Here is a 14,731-nt window from a genome sequence, read left to right as displayed (position 1 = left end):
TCCACACCTACCCCCACCCGGCCAGGTGTGAAGTCTGTGACAAAGAAACGGAGATGGGGCAAAGCTAAACCAGCAATCAGAGAGGAGGAGGGTCGTTGGCACTCTGTGACGGTGGAGGATGTGGGCCCACCACCTCCAATATTCAGACCTAAAAGGCCACCAGGACCTCAGCTGGACATGACCTCCAACTACAGCCCCATGCAACTTTTTCAACAGTTTTTTACATCTTCAGTGATTGATTCCCGTGTCTTGAACACTAATAAATATGGTGCTAAGAAGCAGGCAGGCAAAAAAGAGGCATGGAAGCCTATTTCCATGTCAGATATTTTTTGTTATTTATCTATGGTCATATACATGGGTCTAGTGAAGCTGAAAACCCTGAAACAGTATTGGAAAACTGCACCCCTCTATCAACTGCCTTTCCCCTGCACTGTCATGTCGTGCAAAAGGTTTCTGACAATCTCACGGGCGCTTCATATCAGTGACCCAGAAGTTGACGGGGACAACGACAAGAAGCGAGGCACAGCAGGGTATGACAGGCTCTGCAAAATTAAACCTCTCTACCACAGTATGGTTGAGGCCTGCAAGACCTATTTTCAGCCCGCCCAGAACCTTTCCATCGATGAGAGGATGGTAGCCTCAAAGGCCAGAATCAGCCTAAAACAGTACATGCGTAACAAGCCGACCAAGTGGGGTTACAAACTGTTTGTTTTGGCTGATTCTGCGTGTGCCTACACGTGCAATTTTTTTGTTTATGAGGGGAAGAGCAGTTTTGCGACCGGTAAGGGACTCAGCTATGATTCTGTCATGGCATTATTGGATTTTCAACTGCTGGGGAAGGGCTACAAACTGTTTGTGGACAATTTCTACACAAGCCCTACCCTGTTCACAGACCTGAAGAAGCTGGATATGTGGGCTTGTGGCACCATTCGGCCCAACAGAGTGGGCTTTCCAAAAACCAAGGAGAACGACATGCCTAAGCGGGCTGAGCGGGGTACCATGCGGTGGATCCGTGAAGATGGCCTTCTCTTTGTGAAGTGGATGGATACCAGGGAGGTGGTCATGTGCTCCAGTATCCACAAGTCCTTCAGTGGAGATCACGTCATCAGGCGTGTGAAGGGCGCTACTGGGGCATGGACAGCCAAAAATGTCCCCATTCCTGCAGCTATCAAGGACTATAACAAGAGCATGGGGGGTGTAGACCTGTCAGATGCACTGATAGGCTACTATAATGTGCTCCACAAGACCATGAAATGGTACAATACTTTTTTTTATCATTTCATCGACATTGCTGTTGTGAATTCATTTATCATACAGAAGGAAATGGCCAAGAGCTGTGGAAAGCCCCCCATCTCACAGCTAGCCTTCCGAGAGCTGCTCATCCAGGAGCTTGCTGGCTACAGCAAGTCCACTGCAGCTCCTTCTGTCCCCTCTACCTCTGTCCCCTCTACCTCTGTCCCCTCTACCTCTGTCCCCTCTACCTCTGTCCCCTCTACCTCTTCTGCTCCTTCAACCAGTGGTGTTCACCTGCCTAAATTCATCTCTTCAGGCATGAATGTGCCTCAGGGCAAAAAGGGCACAGTGGGGAGGCGACGCTGTGCCCTTTGTCACAGGAAATGCCCCATCACCTGCACCACCTGTTCAGTAACCCTCTGCTTTACAGCAGAAAGAGACTGCTATGGGCCATGGCACAAGCAGCACAATTTTGTGTAGAGGACTGAGGGTCCTCACAATAAAGTACATTGAATGTATGTAAATAGTTACCCTTGTTATTAAAATTTTTCAACATTTTATATTTGTATTTTTTTTTGTACTTTTTTTGAGGGGTGTGTTAGAATATAATTTTTGTATTTTGTATATAGTTTTTACATCAAAATGTATCACTGTACCAATTTGGCCACTTGGGTACATTTGGGTACATTTGTGTGGGACACCTGGGTGACTTCATGCTCAATGTCATGTAGCTCGCTCATTCCTGAATATATGTTTCTGAAACTTTTCTCAGATACTGTTGCCCTCTTACATTCTGCATAGAAATTATCCCCAGCATCCTATCTGAATGTTTGGCTGTTCCTTTTCAGTTGAAAGATGGTGCAACAACAATAGAAACCAGAAAACGTATGTTTGTTTCCTTGTATTTTCTTCTACCAGATCTATTGTGTTATATTCTCCTACATTCAATTCACATTTCCACAAACTTCAGAGTGTTTCCTTTCAAATGAAACCAAGAAAATGCATATCCTTGCTACTGGGCCTGAGCTACAGACAGTTAGATTTGGGTATGTCTTTAGGCGGAAATTAAGAGAAGTGGGGGGGTAGCCCTAACAGGTTTTAACAAAGCAAATTTGAGGAAAACGCTACCGAAGTTCTACCAACACATTGACTGTCGTACTCGCTCTGGAAAAACATTGGACCACTGCTACTCAACTTTTTGAAATGCCTACAAGGCCCTCCCCTGCACAACCTTTGGCAAATCTGATCACGACACCATTTTGCTCCTCCCTTCCAATAGGCTGAAACTAAAAGAGGAAGTACCTGTGCTAAAGTCTATTCAACAGTGGTCTGACCAATCGGAATCCATGCTTCAAGATTGGTTTGATCACGCGGACTGGGATACGTTTCGGGTAGCCTCTGAGAATAGTATTGACGAATACATGGATACGGTGACTGAGCTTATCAGGAAATGTATAGGAGATGTTGTAACCACTCTGTTTATTATAACCTACTCAAACCAGAAACAGTGGATAGATGGCAGCATTCACGCAAAACTGAAAGCTCAAACCACCTAATTTAAACATGGCAAGGGTAACGGGTCTGAACCCCGCCCTGTCCAACTGGATCCTGGACATCATGACGCGCCGCCCCCAGGTGGTGAAGGTAGGAAACACATCCACTTCGCAAATCCTCAACACAGGGGCCCCACAATGGTGCGTGCTCAGCCGCTCCTATACTCCCTGTTCACCCATGACTGTGTGGCCATGCACACCTCCAAATTAATCATCAAGTTTGCAGACAACACAACAGTAGTAGGCCTGATTACCAACAATGACGAGACAGCCAACAGGGAGGATGTGAGGGCCCTGGGAGAGTGGTGCCAGGAAAATAACCTCTCACTCAATGTCAACAAAACAAAGGACGTGATGGTGGACTTCAGGAAACAGCAGAGGGTGCACACCCATATCCACATCAAATGGACCGCAGTGGGGAAGGTGGAAAGCTTCAGGTTCCTCTGCATACACATCACTGATGATCTGAAATGGTACATCCACACAGACAGTGTGGTGAAGAAGGTGCAACAGCGCCTCTTCAACCTCAGGAGGCTGAAGAAATTTTGCTTGGCCCCTAAAACCCTCACAAACTTTTACAGATGATCAATTGAGAGCATTCTGTCGGGCTGGATCACTGCCTGGTACAGCAACTGCACCGCCCGCAACTGCAGGGCTCTCCAGAGGGTGGTGCGGTCTGCCCAACGCATCACTGGAGGTAAATGACTTGGCTTCCAGGACACCTACAGCACCTGATGTCACAGGAAGGCCTAAAAGATCATCAAGGACATCAACAACCCAAGCCACAGCCTGTTCACCCCGCTATCATCCAGAAGGCGAGGTCAGTATAGGTGCATCAAAGCTGGGACCGAGAGACTGAAAACAGCTTCTATCTCAAGGCCATTAGACTGTTAAATAGCCATCACTAGCCGGCTTCCACCCGGTTACGCAACCCTGCACCTTAGAGGCTGCTGCCCTATATACATAGACTTGGAATCACTGGCCACTTTAACAATGGAACACTAGTCACTTTAATAATGTTTACATACTGCTTTACTCATCTCATATGTACATTCTGTACTCCATTTTACTGTATTTTAGCCAATGCCACTCCGACATTGCTCAATATAATATTTATATACTTCTTAATTCCATTCTTTCACTTTTAGATTTGTGTGTATTCTTGTGAATTGTTAGATACTACTGCACTGTTGGAGCTAGGAACACAAGCATTTCGCTACACCCGCAATAACATGTGTATGTGACCAATAAAATTTGATTTGATTTTAGAACGCTGTTGTATAAAACACCTGTCTCCGGATTACATCTTCAAACTAAGGGTAACCATGGCATCTGTGACAGAGAGGGAGAAGCGTTCATCCATGTGTGTGGGTATGTATGGGGTATGTGGGTATGTATGTGAGTATGCCGGAAGAAAATGGCGCCGGAAGAAATGGCAGCAGTTTTACGGGCGCCCAACCAATTGTGCTATGTGTTTTTTTTCGCATTATTTGTAACTTATTTTGTACATAATGTTTCTGTAACCATATCTTATGGCAAAAAAAGAACTTCGAGATATCAGGACAGTGATCAATCACCTCGGATAAGACAAAGATTTTTTCTTCAACAAGCAGGACGTACAGGACATTCTCCTAACACCCGACAAGGCCAACATCCCAGTTATTTGCAAGAGGAAGAGACGCAGGTACAGAGGACACAGAGCGGGATGTCTTGTGAGGGTACGCAGAAGGCGAGTGGAAAAGCTGACGTTACCGTCAATAGTACTCGCCAACGTGCAATCATTGGACAATAAATTAAAGCAGGTACGATCACAAATATCCTACCAACGGGACATCAAAAACTGTAATATCCTATGTTTCACGGAATCGTGGCTGAATGATGACATGGATATTCAGCTAGCGGGATATACGCTGCACAGGCAAGATAGAACAGCACACTCCGGTAAGACGAGGGGGGGCGGTCTGTGCATATTTGTAAACAACAGCTGGTGCACGAAATCTAAGGAAGTCTCCAGATTATGCTCGCCTGAAGTAGAGTATTTTGTGATAAATTGCAGGCCATACTACTTGCCAAGAAAGTTTTCAGCTATACTTTTTCTGGCTGTTTATTTACCACCACAGACAGATGCTAGTACAAAGACAGCACTCAGTCAGCTGTATAAGGAAATATTCAAACAGGAAACCACTCACCCAGAGGTGGCGCTCCTAGTGTCCGGAGAATTTAATGCAGTGAAACTTAAATCAGTTCTACCTCATTTCTATCAACATGTTAAATGTGCAACCAGAGGGAAAAAAATGGTAGATCACCTGTACTCCACACGTAGAGACGTGTACAAAGCTCTCCCTCACCCTCCATTTGATAAATCCGACCACAACTCTATCCTCCTGATTCCTGCTTAGAAGCAAAAATTAAAGCAGGAAGCACCAGTGACTCGGTCTATAAAAAAGTGGTCAGATGAAGTAGATGCTAAACTACAGGACTGTTTTGCTATCACAGACTGGAACATGTTCCGGGATTCCTCCAATGGCATTGAGGAGTACACCACATCAGTCACTGGCTTTATCAATAAGTGCATCGAGGATGTCGTCCGCACAGTGACTGTACGTACTACCCCAAACAGAAGCCATGGATTGCAGGCAACATTCGACTGAGCTAAAAGGGTAGAGCTGCCACTTTCAAGATGCGGGACTCTAACCCGGAAGCTTATAAGAATTCCTGCTATGCCCTGCGACGAACCATCAAACAGCCAAAGCATCAATACAGGGCTAAGATTTAATCATACTACACCGGCTCCGACGCTCGTCTTATGTGGCAGGGCTTGTAAACTATTACAGACTACAAAGTGAAGCACAGCCGCGAGCTGCCCAGTGACATGAGCCTACCAGACGAGCTAAATCCCTTCTATGCTCGCTTCGAGGCAAGCAACACTGAGGCATGCATGAGAGCATCAGCTGTTCCGGATGACTGTGTGATCACGCTCTCCGTAGCCGACGTCAGTAAGACCTTTAAACAGGTCAACATTCACAAGTCTCTGGGGCCTTACGGATTACTAGGACTTGTGCTCCGGGCATGTGCTGACCAACTGGCAGGTGTCTTCACTAACATTTTCAACATGTCCCTGATTGAGTCTGTAATACCAACATGTTTCAAGCAGACCACCATAGTCCCTGTGCCCAAGAACAAAGGCAACCTGCCTAAATGACTACAGACCCATAGCACTCATGTCCGTAGCCATGAAATGCTTTGAAAGGCTTGTAATGGCTCACATAAACACCATTATCCCAGAAACCCTAGACCAACTCCAAATTGCATACCGCCCAAACAGATCCACAGATGATGCAATCTGTATTGCACTACACACTGCCCTTTCCCACCTGGACAAAAGGAACACTTATGTGAGAATGCTATTCATTGACTACAGCTCAGCGTTCAACACCATAGTACCCTCAAAGCTCATCACTAAGCTAAGGATCCTGGGACTAAACACCTCCATTGCAACTGGATCCTGGCCGACCCCAGATGGTGAGGGTAGGTAGCAACACATCTGCCACGCTGATCCTCAACACTGGAGTCCCCCAGGGATGCGTACTTAGTCCCCTCCTGTACTCCCTTTTCACCCACGGCAAGGCAAGGCACGACTCCAACACCATCATTAAATTTGCAGACAACACAACAGTGGTAGGCCTGATCACCGACAACGACGAGACATCCTATAGGGAGGTCAGAGACCTGGCCGGGTGGTGCCAGAATAACAACCTATCCTTCAAACTAGAATTGTCCAAATACACCAAAACAGTCGTGAAGAGGGCACAACAAAGCCTATTCCCCCTCAGGAAACTAAAAAGATTTGGCATGGGTCCTGAGATCCTCAAAATGTTCTACAGCTGCAACATCGAGAGCATCCTGACTGGTTGCATCACTGCCTGGTACGGCAATTGGTCAGCCTCCGACTGCAAGGCACTATAGAGGGTAGTGCGTATGGCCCAATACATCACTGGTTGCTAAGCTGCCTGCCATCCAGGACCTCTACACCAGACAGTGTCAGAGGAAGGCCATAAAAATTGTCAAAGACCCCAGCCACCCCAGTCATAGACTGTTCTCTCTACTACCGCATGGCAAGTGGTACCAGAGTACCAAGTCTAGGACAAAAAGTATTCTCAACAGTTTTTACCCCCAAGCCATAAGACTGCTGAACAGGTAACCAAATGGCTACCCGGACTATTTGCATTGTGGGCCCCCCCAACCCCTCTTTTACGCCGCTGCTGTTACTCTGTTTATCATATATGCAAAGTCACTTTAACTATACATTCATGTACATACTACCTCAATTGGTCCAACCAACCAGTGCACATTGGCTAACCGGGCTATCTCAAATCAAATCAAATGTATTTATATAGCCCTTCTTACATCAGTTGATATCTCAAAGTGCTGTACAGAAACCCAGCCTAAAACCCCAAACAGCAAGCAATGCAGGTGTAGAAGCACTGCAGTGTCCCGCCACCCACCACCAGCCAACCCCTCTTTTACACTACTGCTACTCTCTGTTCATCATATATGCATAGTCACTTTAACCATATTTACATGTACATACTACCTCAATCAGCCCGTCTAATTGGTGTCTATATGTAGCCTCGCTACTTTTATAGCCTCGCTACTGCATATAGCCTCGCTACTGTTATTTTTCACTGTCCTTTTACTGTTGTTTTTATTTCTTTACTTACCTATTATTCACCTAATACTTTTTTGCACTTTTGGTTAGAGCCTGTAAGTAAGCTTTTCACTGTTGTATTCGGCGCACATGACAAATAAACTTTGATTTGATTTGAAGAGAGTGTAGCTAGCTTAAAATTTTGTCAGCAAGTTGTTTTCATTGCAAGTTAAAGCGTATTGTTAGCTAGCTTGCTAACGTTATCTGGCTAACTAGGCTCACTAACGTTACGTGTATGATCTGTGTAGTAATATTATTTGTATCTCAGAGCCATTTGCATTGCTAGTTATAGCCTAATATCAGCTAGCTAGCTAACATTGAACCTAGTTGGTTAGCATTTAGCTACCTGTAAATTCATGGTTTAGCCCTCGAGCTAGCTACATGTCTAAATAAAAGACTCCACTATGCAAGTAACCATTTCACTGTACCGTTTACACCTTCTGTATCCTGTGCATGTGACAAAGAAACTTAGCTTTTATTTGATAAAGTGTGTGTTTACCAGAGACGGTAATGTGAAGAACAACATCACCTGCACCAAAGTCAAAATAGGATATAATGTTAGGCCAACGAGACAGTGTCCAAGTTCTAAAATTCTCCAGTAGAATGCCTTGATTTTATTTCATCACACTCACAACCATAAGCTATTTCCTGTAATTAGTCGCCATTAACTTGTAAATAATGATCTTCTTGTGGATTTCTTTTCCTGTAATAATGAACGGCAAGTGTATACCGACATGTCGATAGACGTAGTACAAACCAGCCTTTAGTCTGGAAATCTTTGGTTGTTTAATACACGACTGTACTCATTGTTTAGCACATGGCCTCACATATGAATCCTTAAAGAGATGGGAGGGGCTAAAGCTTAAGACGGTGTGAACGATGCTGAGTGGGTGTAGACAAAGAAGAGCTTTTCAGTAGCTTTACCAAAACGTTCAAGGGACATTTTCTCAAAAGTGGGGTTACAAGTTTATCAACTTTCAAAGCAGAATTACTTTCCCATTGTTCCTCAACTGTAGTATATGATATACCCTTTTCTAGCTCTGAGTCTCTACTTTTATCCAATGTAAAAAAAAAAAAACACAATTTCAAATGTTGCTACACAAAACCAAATCGAGCCTGTCGGTCACATTTTACCACAGACTGCTCTGTGCTTTGTTTGTTTGTTTAAGCAGTATTTCCCAAACTGTTGAATGGAATAAGGTAAAGTTAGATTAGATAGACTTCTATTGTCTGTTCTTTACAGAAATGTACTTTGCCTATACAGAAAGTGTCCTGCATAGCATAAAAAAGAAACAGGCAAGCTTAAATGTAGACTAGAGGAAACTTTGTTAGTTAGTCTTACTGCCATTACTCTACAACAGTGACCATAGCAGCTCAGCTACCCAGCGATTCAGCTGGTTAGCTCAGCTAGCTTGCAGACAGTATTAAGCCTTTAAGCTGTAATCATAGGCACACAATAGCCAACAAGAGCAGGGAGCGCAGGGCCACAAAGCCCTATGTGATAATTACACTGCTATCTTTGTGGCTCAGTGCAGCAAATCAGGCTGTCTAATGCCCCAACCTTTGAATCCTCTGACAGTCTGCTCTTCTCTGTAAACCTATCATGGCTGTGGTCTCATTCTATAACTTTCTACCCCCAAAGTGGGCATAAGTTCCTCCCCCTTATGTAATCAAGGAATCATGCTTACATCAATCCAATGTGTTTGATTAACCCTTGTATTGTCTTAAGGGTCAAAAATGACCCACCACTATGTTTAACAGCACAGAAAACCCCCTAAATGATATTTTTTCAGAGTGACCCCAACATTAGAAAAAGCCTTTGTTCATATTTCATCACCTTTGTTCATATTTCCATGAAAGCTGTACACCGCCAGGGTACAAAGATAGTCTTTGAGTCATTTTTGACCCAGCAGTTATAAAATGATTTACACACACAAACACACACACACACCCACACACCCACCCACACACACACACACACACACACACACACACACACACACACACACACACACACCACAATGAGAAATTGAGATTATGTGTGCTACTGTTTAAACTCAGCCAGCAGCTCCTGAAGAGGAAGATCACCATGGTTGGCACAGTTAGATAGAACAATCCTGAGCTCCCCCCTGCAATCCTCTCAACAAGGGAGAGAGAGGCCTTCTCATCAAAGTGTGCCTTCACCCCCATCACCACTCTAGTTTCTTACCTCCCAAAGAGGAACAAGAATGTGGTCCTCCTGAGCACACTGCACAAAATGGCTGAGATCAGTGATTGTGAGGACAGGAAGCCAGCCATCATCCTGGACTACAACCACAACAAAGGAGGTGTGGACAACCTGGTCAAGGTGATTGGAACTTACAGCTGCAGGAGGAAGACTGCCCGCTGGCCCCTGGTTATCTTCCATAACATCATTGATGTGTCCTCATACAATACCTTCATGATATGGAACAAGATCAACCCTACCTGGATGCCTGATAAGCGGAACAAGACGAGGGTGTTCGTGGAGCAGCTGGGAAAGGCACTTGTAACCCCACACATTCAAAGGAGGGAGCAGCCTCTGCAGCACTTGTGAAAGCTGTTCAGGGGGATGAATCTTGTCCTGATCCACCTGAGGCTGCAGCTGGGGCAGGCAAGAGGAGGAGATGCCAATTCTGCCCCCCAAAGAAGGACTGTAAAACAAATACTATGTGCTGCACATGTGAGAAATACATCTGCAAAGTCCATGCACACACACTTGCATATTGTCCTACGTGTGCTAACTAAAGTTGATTGATTAATGTACGTTTCTGTTTTGTATCTGTTATCTTATTTTATTCTTATGTATTGTTGTTGTTTATACACCTTGTAGATGGGGCAGTGGTTCAAAAAATGGGAGAAAACTCATATTTTGTATTTGAATTCCTCATTGTACAGTATATAAGAATATATCACTATGTTGCCAAAAAAGTTCAGGATTGTTATTGTTTCCCTTCAATAAAATGCATTCAAAACTACTTTCTGCACATTTCTACTACTTTCTTAGGCTATACAAGTGCTAGCTCTTGCAAAAAAAAATATTCCACCTATGCAGTACCTTTAGCAATAATAATAATAAACCTCTACTTTAGTAAAGAAAACTATGACAGGTGTGTTGTAATGAAAACGAGTGGTGTCCACTGATTAAATGCAGTCTTTCTGCATTGTGAAGAGGGAAATCCCAGATATTCAAAAGGTTTGTGATGGTTGTTTCATCATGCAAAATAGATTAGGGGTTTAAATTCAATTAAGCTGCTTTATTTTAGGGGTTTAGTGAAGGCGGGTCATATTTTTACCCTTAGGACAAGGGGAGTATACAGAATGTTAAGACTACACAAGGGTTAAATCCTCAATGGAGTGGAGTGAGCAAGTACACACTTTGGGGAAAAGCCTAATTTGAGCACTTGAATATTTTTTAGGGTCATTTTCTATTGCATTTCCTCTCCAATAGTCACCCATCGTGTAACCACCCGAGCTCAAGACCCAATTTGAAACTATAAAGTTTCGTTATAGAATACTAACATTGAACTATGGATCAATTGTAACCTTTTTAGTAAACCAAAGTTACAAACGCCATGTACAGAAAAATCACAATGTTACTTTCAAGACAGTGAATAAATCAAATATGTCAAGTCTGTGGCCCTGTCCGAATATCCATACTTGTGTTGTAAATAGTAGGCTTTTTGGTTATGCGAAAATAGAACGTTTTATAAATTGTGAAATGTAGAAAATGAGTACCTTTAAATGCCAGGATGTAACACTCATTTCGGCTTTTAATCAAGTAGAATTCTCTGCACACTGTTGAGGAAGAGAATTGTCTTTTCACACTCACCTGTGTTTGACAAGAGCTGATAATCAGAATAGGGGACGCACTCTACAAAAATGAACGAATGGCTGGGAAAAAGCATGATAACGCATTACATGACAACTTCTCAGTATGGATGAGTATTATGTTGATATTTGTTGCTTACTGCACACGCTGTTATTAAACAGTAAATTCTAAATAGTATAAACGACTATTTATACACAGTATGTAGGTTTAGTTAGTAGTAGGCAAGACAGATTTCGGACACGGCCAGTGTCTCATTTAACGTGAAGTGTGCTTTTGGTGGAGTGAGGAGATTTTTCTCCTCTTTAATCTAAATATATGCTAATTTTGGCATATGCAGCCAGTATCTCTGTACCTCATTAAATTTTATCTCCATAGTTCTAATTAAGTCATAATACCATGCAATCTGATGAGACCACGTCAATTAAAACCAGGAGCACTCCCTGTCTGGACATCAAACACGGATCTCAGATGAAGGTTATTAATTTGGTAGACAATGTTCTCTCACTGCCTTATGTGGACGTCACTACTATTGTTCCCCAAACCCTCCATGTATTAACTCCTCGTTGAAGGTTAGTACAGTGCCTTCAGAAAGTATTCACACCACTTACATTTTTCCACATTTTGTTATGTTACAAAGTAGGATTCAATTGGATTTAATTGTCATTTTTTGTGTTTGTTAAAATATTTTCTGCACAAAATACTCTGTAATGTCAAAGTGAAAGAAAAATGATGTCATTTTTTAAAAGTTAAATAAAACACTAATATACAGGTGAAGTCGGAGGTTTACATACACTTTAGCCAAATATATTAAAACTCCGTTTTTCACAATTCCTGACATTTAATCCTAGTAAGAATTCCCTGTTTTAGGTCAGTTAGGATCACCACTTTATTTTAAGAATGTGAAATGTCAGAATAATAGTAGAGAGAATGATTTACTTCAGCTTTTATTTCTTTCATCACATTCCCAGTGGGTCAGAAGTTTACATACACTCAATTAGTATTTGGTAGCATTGCCTTTAAATTGTTTAACTTGGGTTCCACAATAAGTTGGGTGAATTTGGGCCCATTCATCCTGACAGAGCTGGTGTAACTGAGTCAGGTTTGTAGGCCTCCTTGCTCGCACATGCTTTTTCAGTTCTGGCCACAAATTTTCCATAGGATTGAGGTCAGGGCTTTGTGATGGCCACTCCAAAACCTTGATTTTGTTGTCCTTAAGCCATTTTGCCACAACTTTGGAAGTATGCTTGGGGTCATTGTTCATTTGGAAGACCATTTGTGACCAAGCTTTAACTTTCTGACTGATGTCTTGAGATGTTGCTTCAATATATCCACATAATTTTCCACCCTCATGATGCCATCTATTTTGTGAAGTGCACCAGTCCCTCCTGCAGCAAAACACCACCACAACATGATGTTGCCACTCCCGTGCTTGACGGTTGGGATGGTAATCTTCGGCTTGCAAAAGCCAGACCAGAGGACATTTCTCAAAAAGTACTATCTTTGTCCCCATGTGCAGTTGCAAACCATAGTCTGGCTTTTTTATGGCGGTTTTGGAGCAGTGGCTTCTTCCTTGCTGAGCGGCCTTTCAGGTTATGTTGATATAGGACTCATTTTACTGTTTGGTTTGCACTTTTCGCACCAAAGTATGTTCATCTCTAGGAGACAGAGCGTGTCTCCTTCCTGAGCGGCATGACGGCTGGGTGGTCCCATGGTGTTTATACTTGCGTACTATTGTTTGTACAGATGAACGTGGTACCTTCAGGCGTTTGGAAATTGCTCCCAAGGATGAACCAGACTTGTGAAGGTCTACAATTTTTTCTGAGGCCTTGGGTGATTTCTTTTGATTTTCCCATGATGTCAAGCAAAAAGGCCCTGAGTTTGAAGGTAGGCCTTGAAATACATCCACAGGTAGACCTCCAATTGACTCAAATGATGTCAATTATCCTATCAGAAGCTTCTAAAGCCATGACATCATTTTCTGGAATTTTCTAAGCTGTTTAAAGGCACAGTCAACTTAGAGTATGAAAACTTCTGACCCCCTGGAATTATGATACAGTGTAAATAATAAGTGAATTAATTTGTCTGTAAACAATTGTTGGAAAAATTACTTGTGTCATGCACAAAGTAGATGTCCTAACCGACTTGCCAAAACTATAGTTTGTTAAGTGGTTGAGCAGTTGAAAAACAAGTTTAAATGACTCCAGCCTAAGTGTCCGTAAACTTCCGACTTCAACTGTATCTTGATTAGATAAGTTTTCAACCCCCTTAGTCAATACATGGTAGAATCACCTGGCAGCGAATACCACTGTCTTTCAGGGTACGTCTCTAAGAGCTTGCCACACCTGGATTGTGCACCATTGGCCAATTTTTCTTTTCAAAATTCTTCAACCTCTATCAAATTGATCGTTGATCATTGCTAGACACCATTTTCAGGTCTTGCCTTAGATTTTCAAGCCGATTTAAGTCAAAGTCAAATCTCGTCCACTCATGAACATTCACTGTCTTCTTGGAAAGCAACTCCAGTGTAGATTTGGCCTTGTGTTTTAGGTTATTGACCTGCTGAAAGGTGAATTCATTTCCCAGTGTCTGGTGGAAAGCAAACTGAACAAGGTTTTCTCTAGGATTTTGCCTGTGCTCAGCGCCATTCCGTTTCTTTGTTATTCTGAAAAACTCCCCAGTCCTTAACGATTACAAACATACCCATAACATGATGCAGCCACCAATAAATATGCTTGAAATTATGAAGAGTGGTTTTGGATTTGCCCCAAACATTACACTTTATATTCAGAACAAAAAGTGAATTGCTTTGCCAATTTATTTGCAGTAATACTTTAGTAACTTTTTGCAAACAGGATTCATGTTTTATTCTGTACAGGTTTCCTTCTTTTCACTCTGTCAATTAGGTTAGTATTGTGGAGTAACTACAATGTTGTTGATCCATCCACAGTTTTCTCTTATCACAACTCTAACTGTTTTAAAGTCACTACTGGCCTCATGGTTAAATTCCTGAGCAGTTTCTTTCCTTTCCAGAAACTGAGTTAGTTAATAACTAATTAATTCATAACTTCACCATGCTTAAAGGGATATTACATTTCTGCTTGTTGTATTTTTACCCATCTACCAATAGGTGCCCTTCTTTGCGAGGCATTGGAAAACCTGTCTGGTCTTTGTGGTTGAATCTGTGTTTGAAATGCACTGCTCGACTGAGAGACCTTACAGATAATTGTATGTGTGGGGTACAGATATGAGGTAGTCATTCAAAAATCATGTTAAACACTATTATTGCACACAGAGGGAGTCCATGCAACTTATTGTGATTTGTTAAGCACATTTGTACTCCTGAACTTATTTAGGCTTGAAATAACAAAAGGGTTTTAATATGTATTG

The 14,731-nt window shown here is 42.6% G+C and overlaps 1 protein-coding gene across 1 annotated transcript; it reads left to right on the top strand.

The window, feature by feature from the left end:
* The first annotated feature begins 356 nt into the window (after window positions 1-356).
* On the top strand, window positions 357-1,713 carry LOC115147807 (piggyBac transposable element-derived protein 4-like). The gene is made up of 3 exons (XM_029690095.1): window positions 357-972; window positions 1,009-1,296; window positions 1,567-1,713. The coding sequence occupies exons 1-3, from the start codon at window positions 436-438 to the stop codon at window positions 1,711-1,713; spliced, it is 972 nt and encodes a 323-aa protein (XP_029545955.1). The 5' UTR covers window positions 357-435.
* The last annotated feature ends 13,018 nt before the right edge of the window (window positions 1,714-14,731 follow it).

The sequence above is a fragment of the Salmo trutta genome, chromosome 14, assembly GCF_901001165.1.
Source record: "Salmo trutta chromosome 14, fSalTru1.1, whole genome shotgun sequence".
In the NCBI taxonomy this organism is placed as follows: Eukaryota; Metazoa; Chordata; class Actinopteri; order Salmoniformes; family Salmonidae; genus Salmo; species Salmo trutta.
Note: the sequence above shows the minus strand (reverse complement) of the source record. Positions and strands in the feature narration are given on the sequence as shown.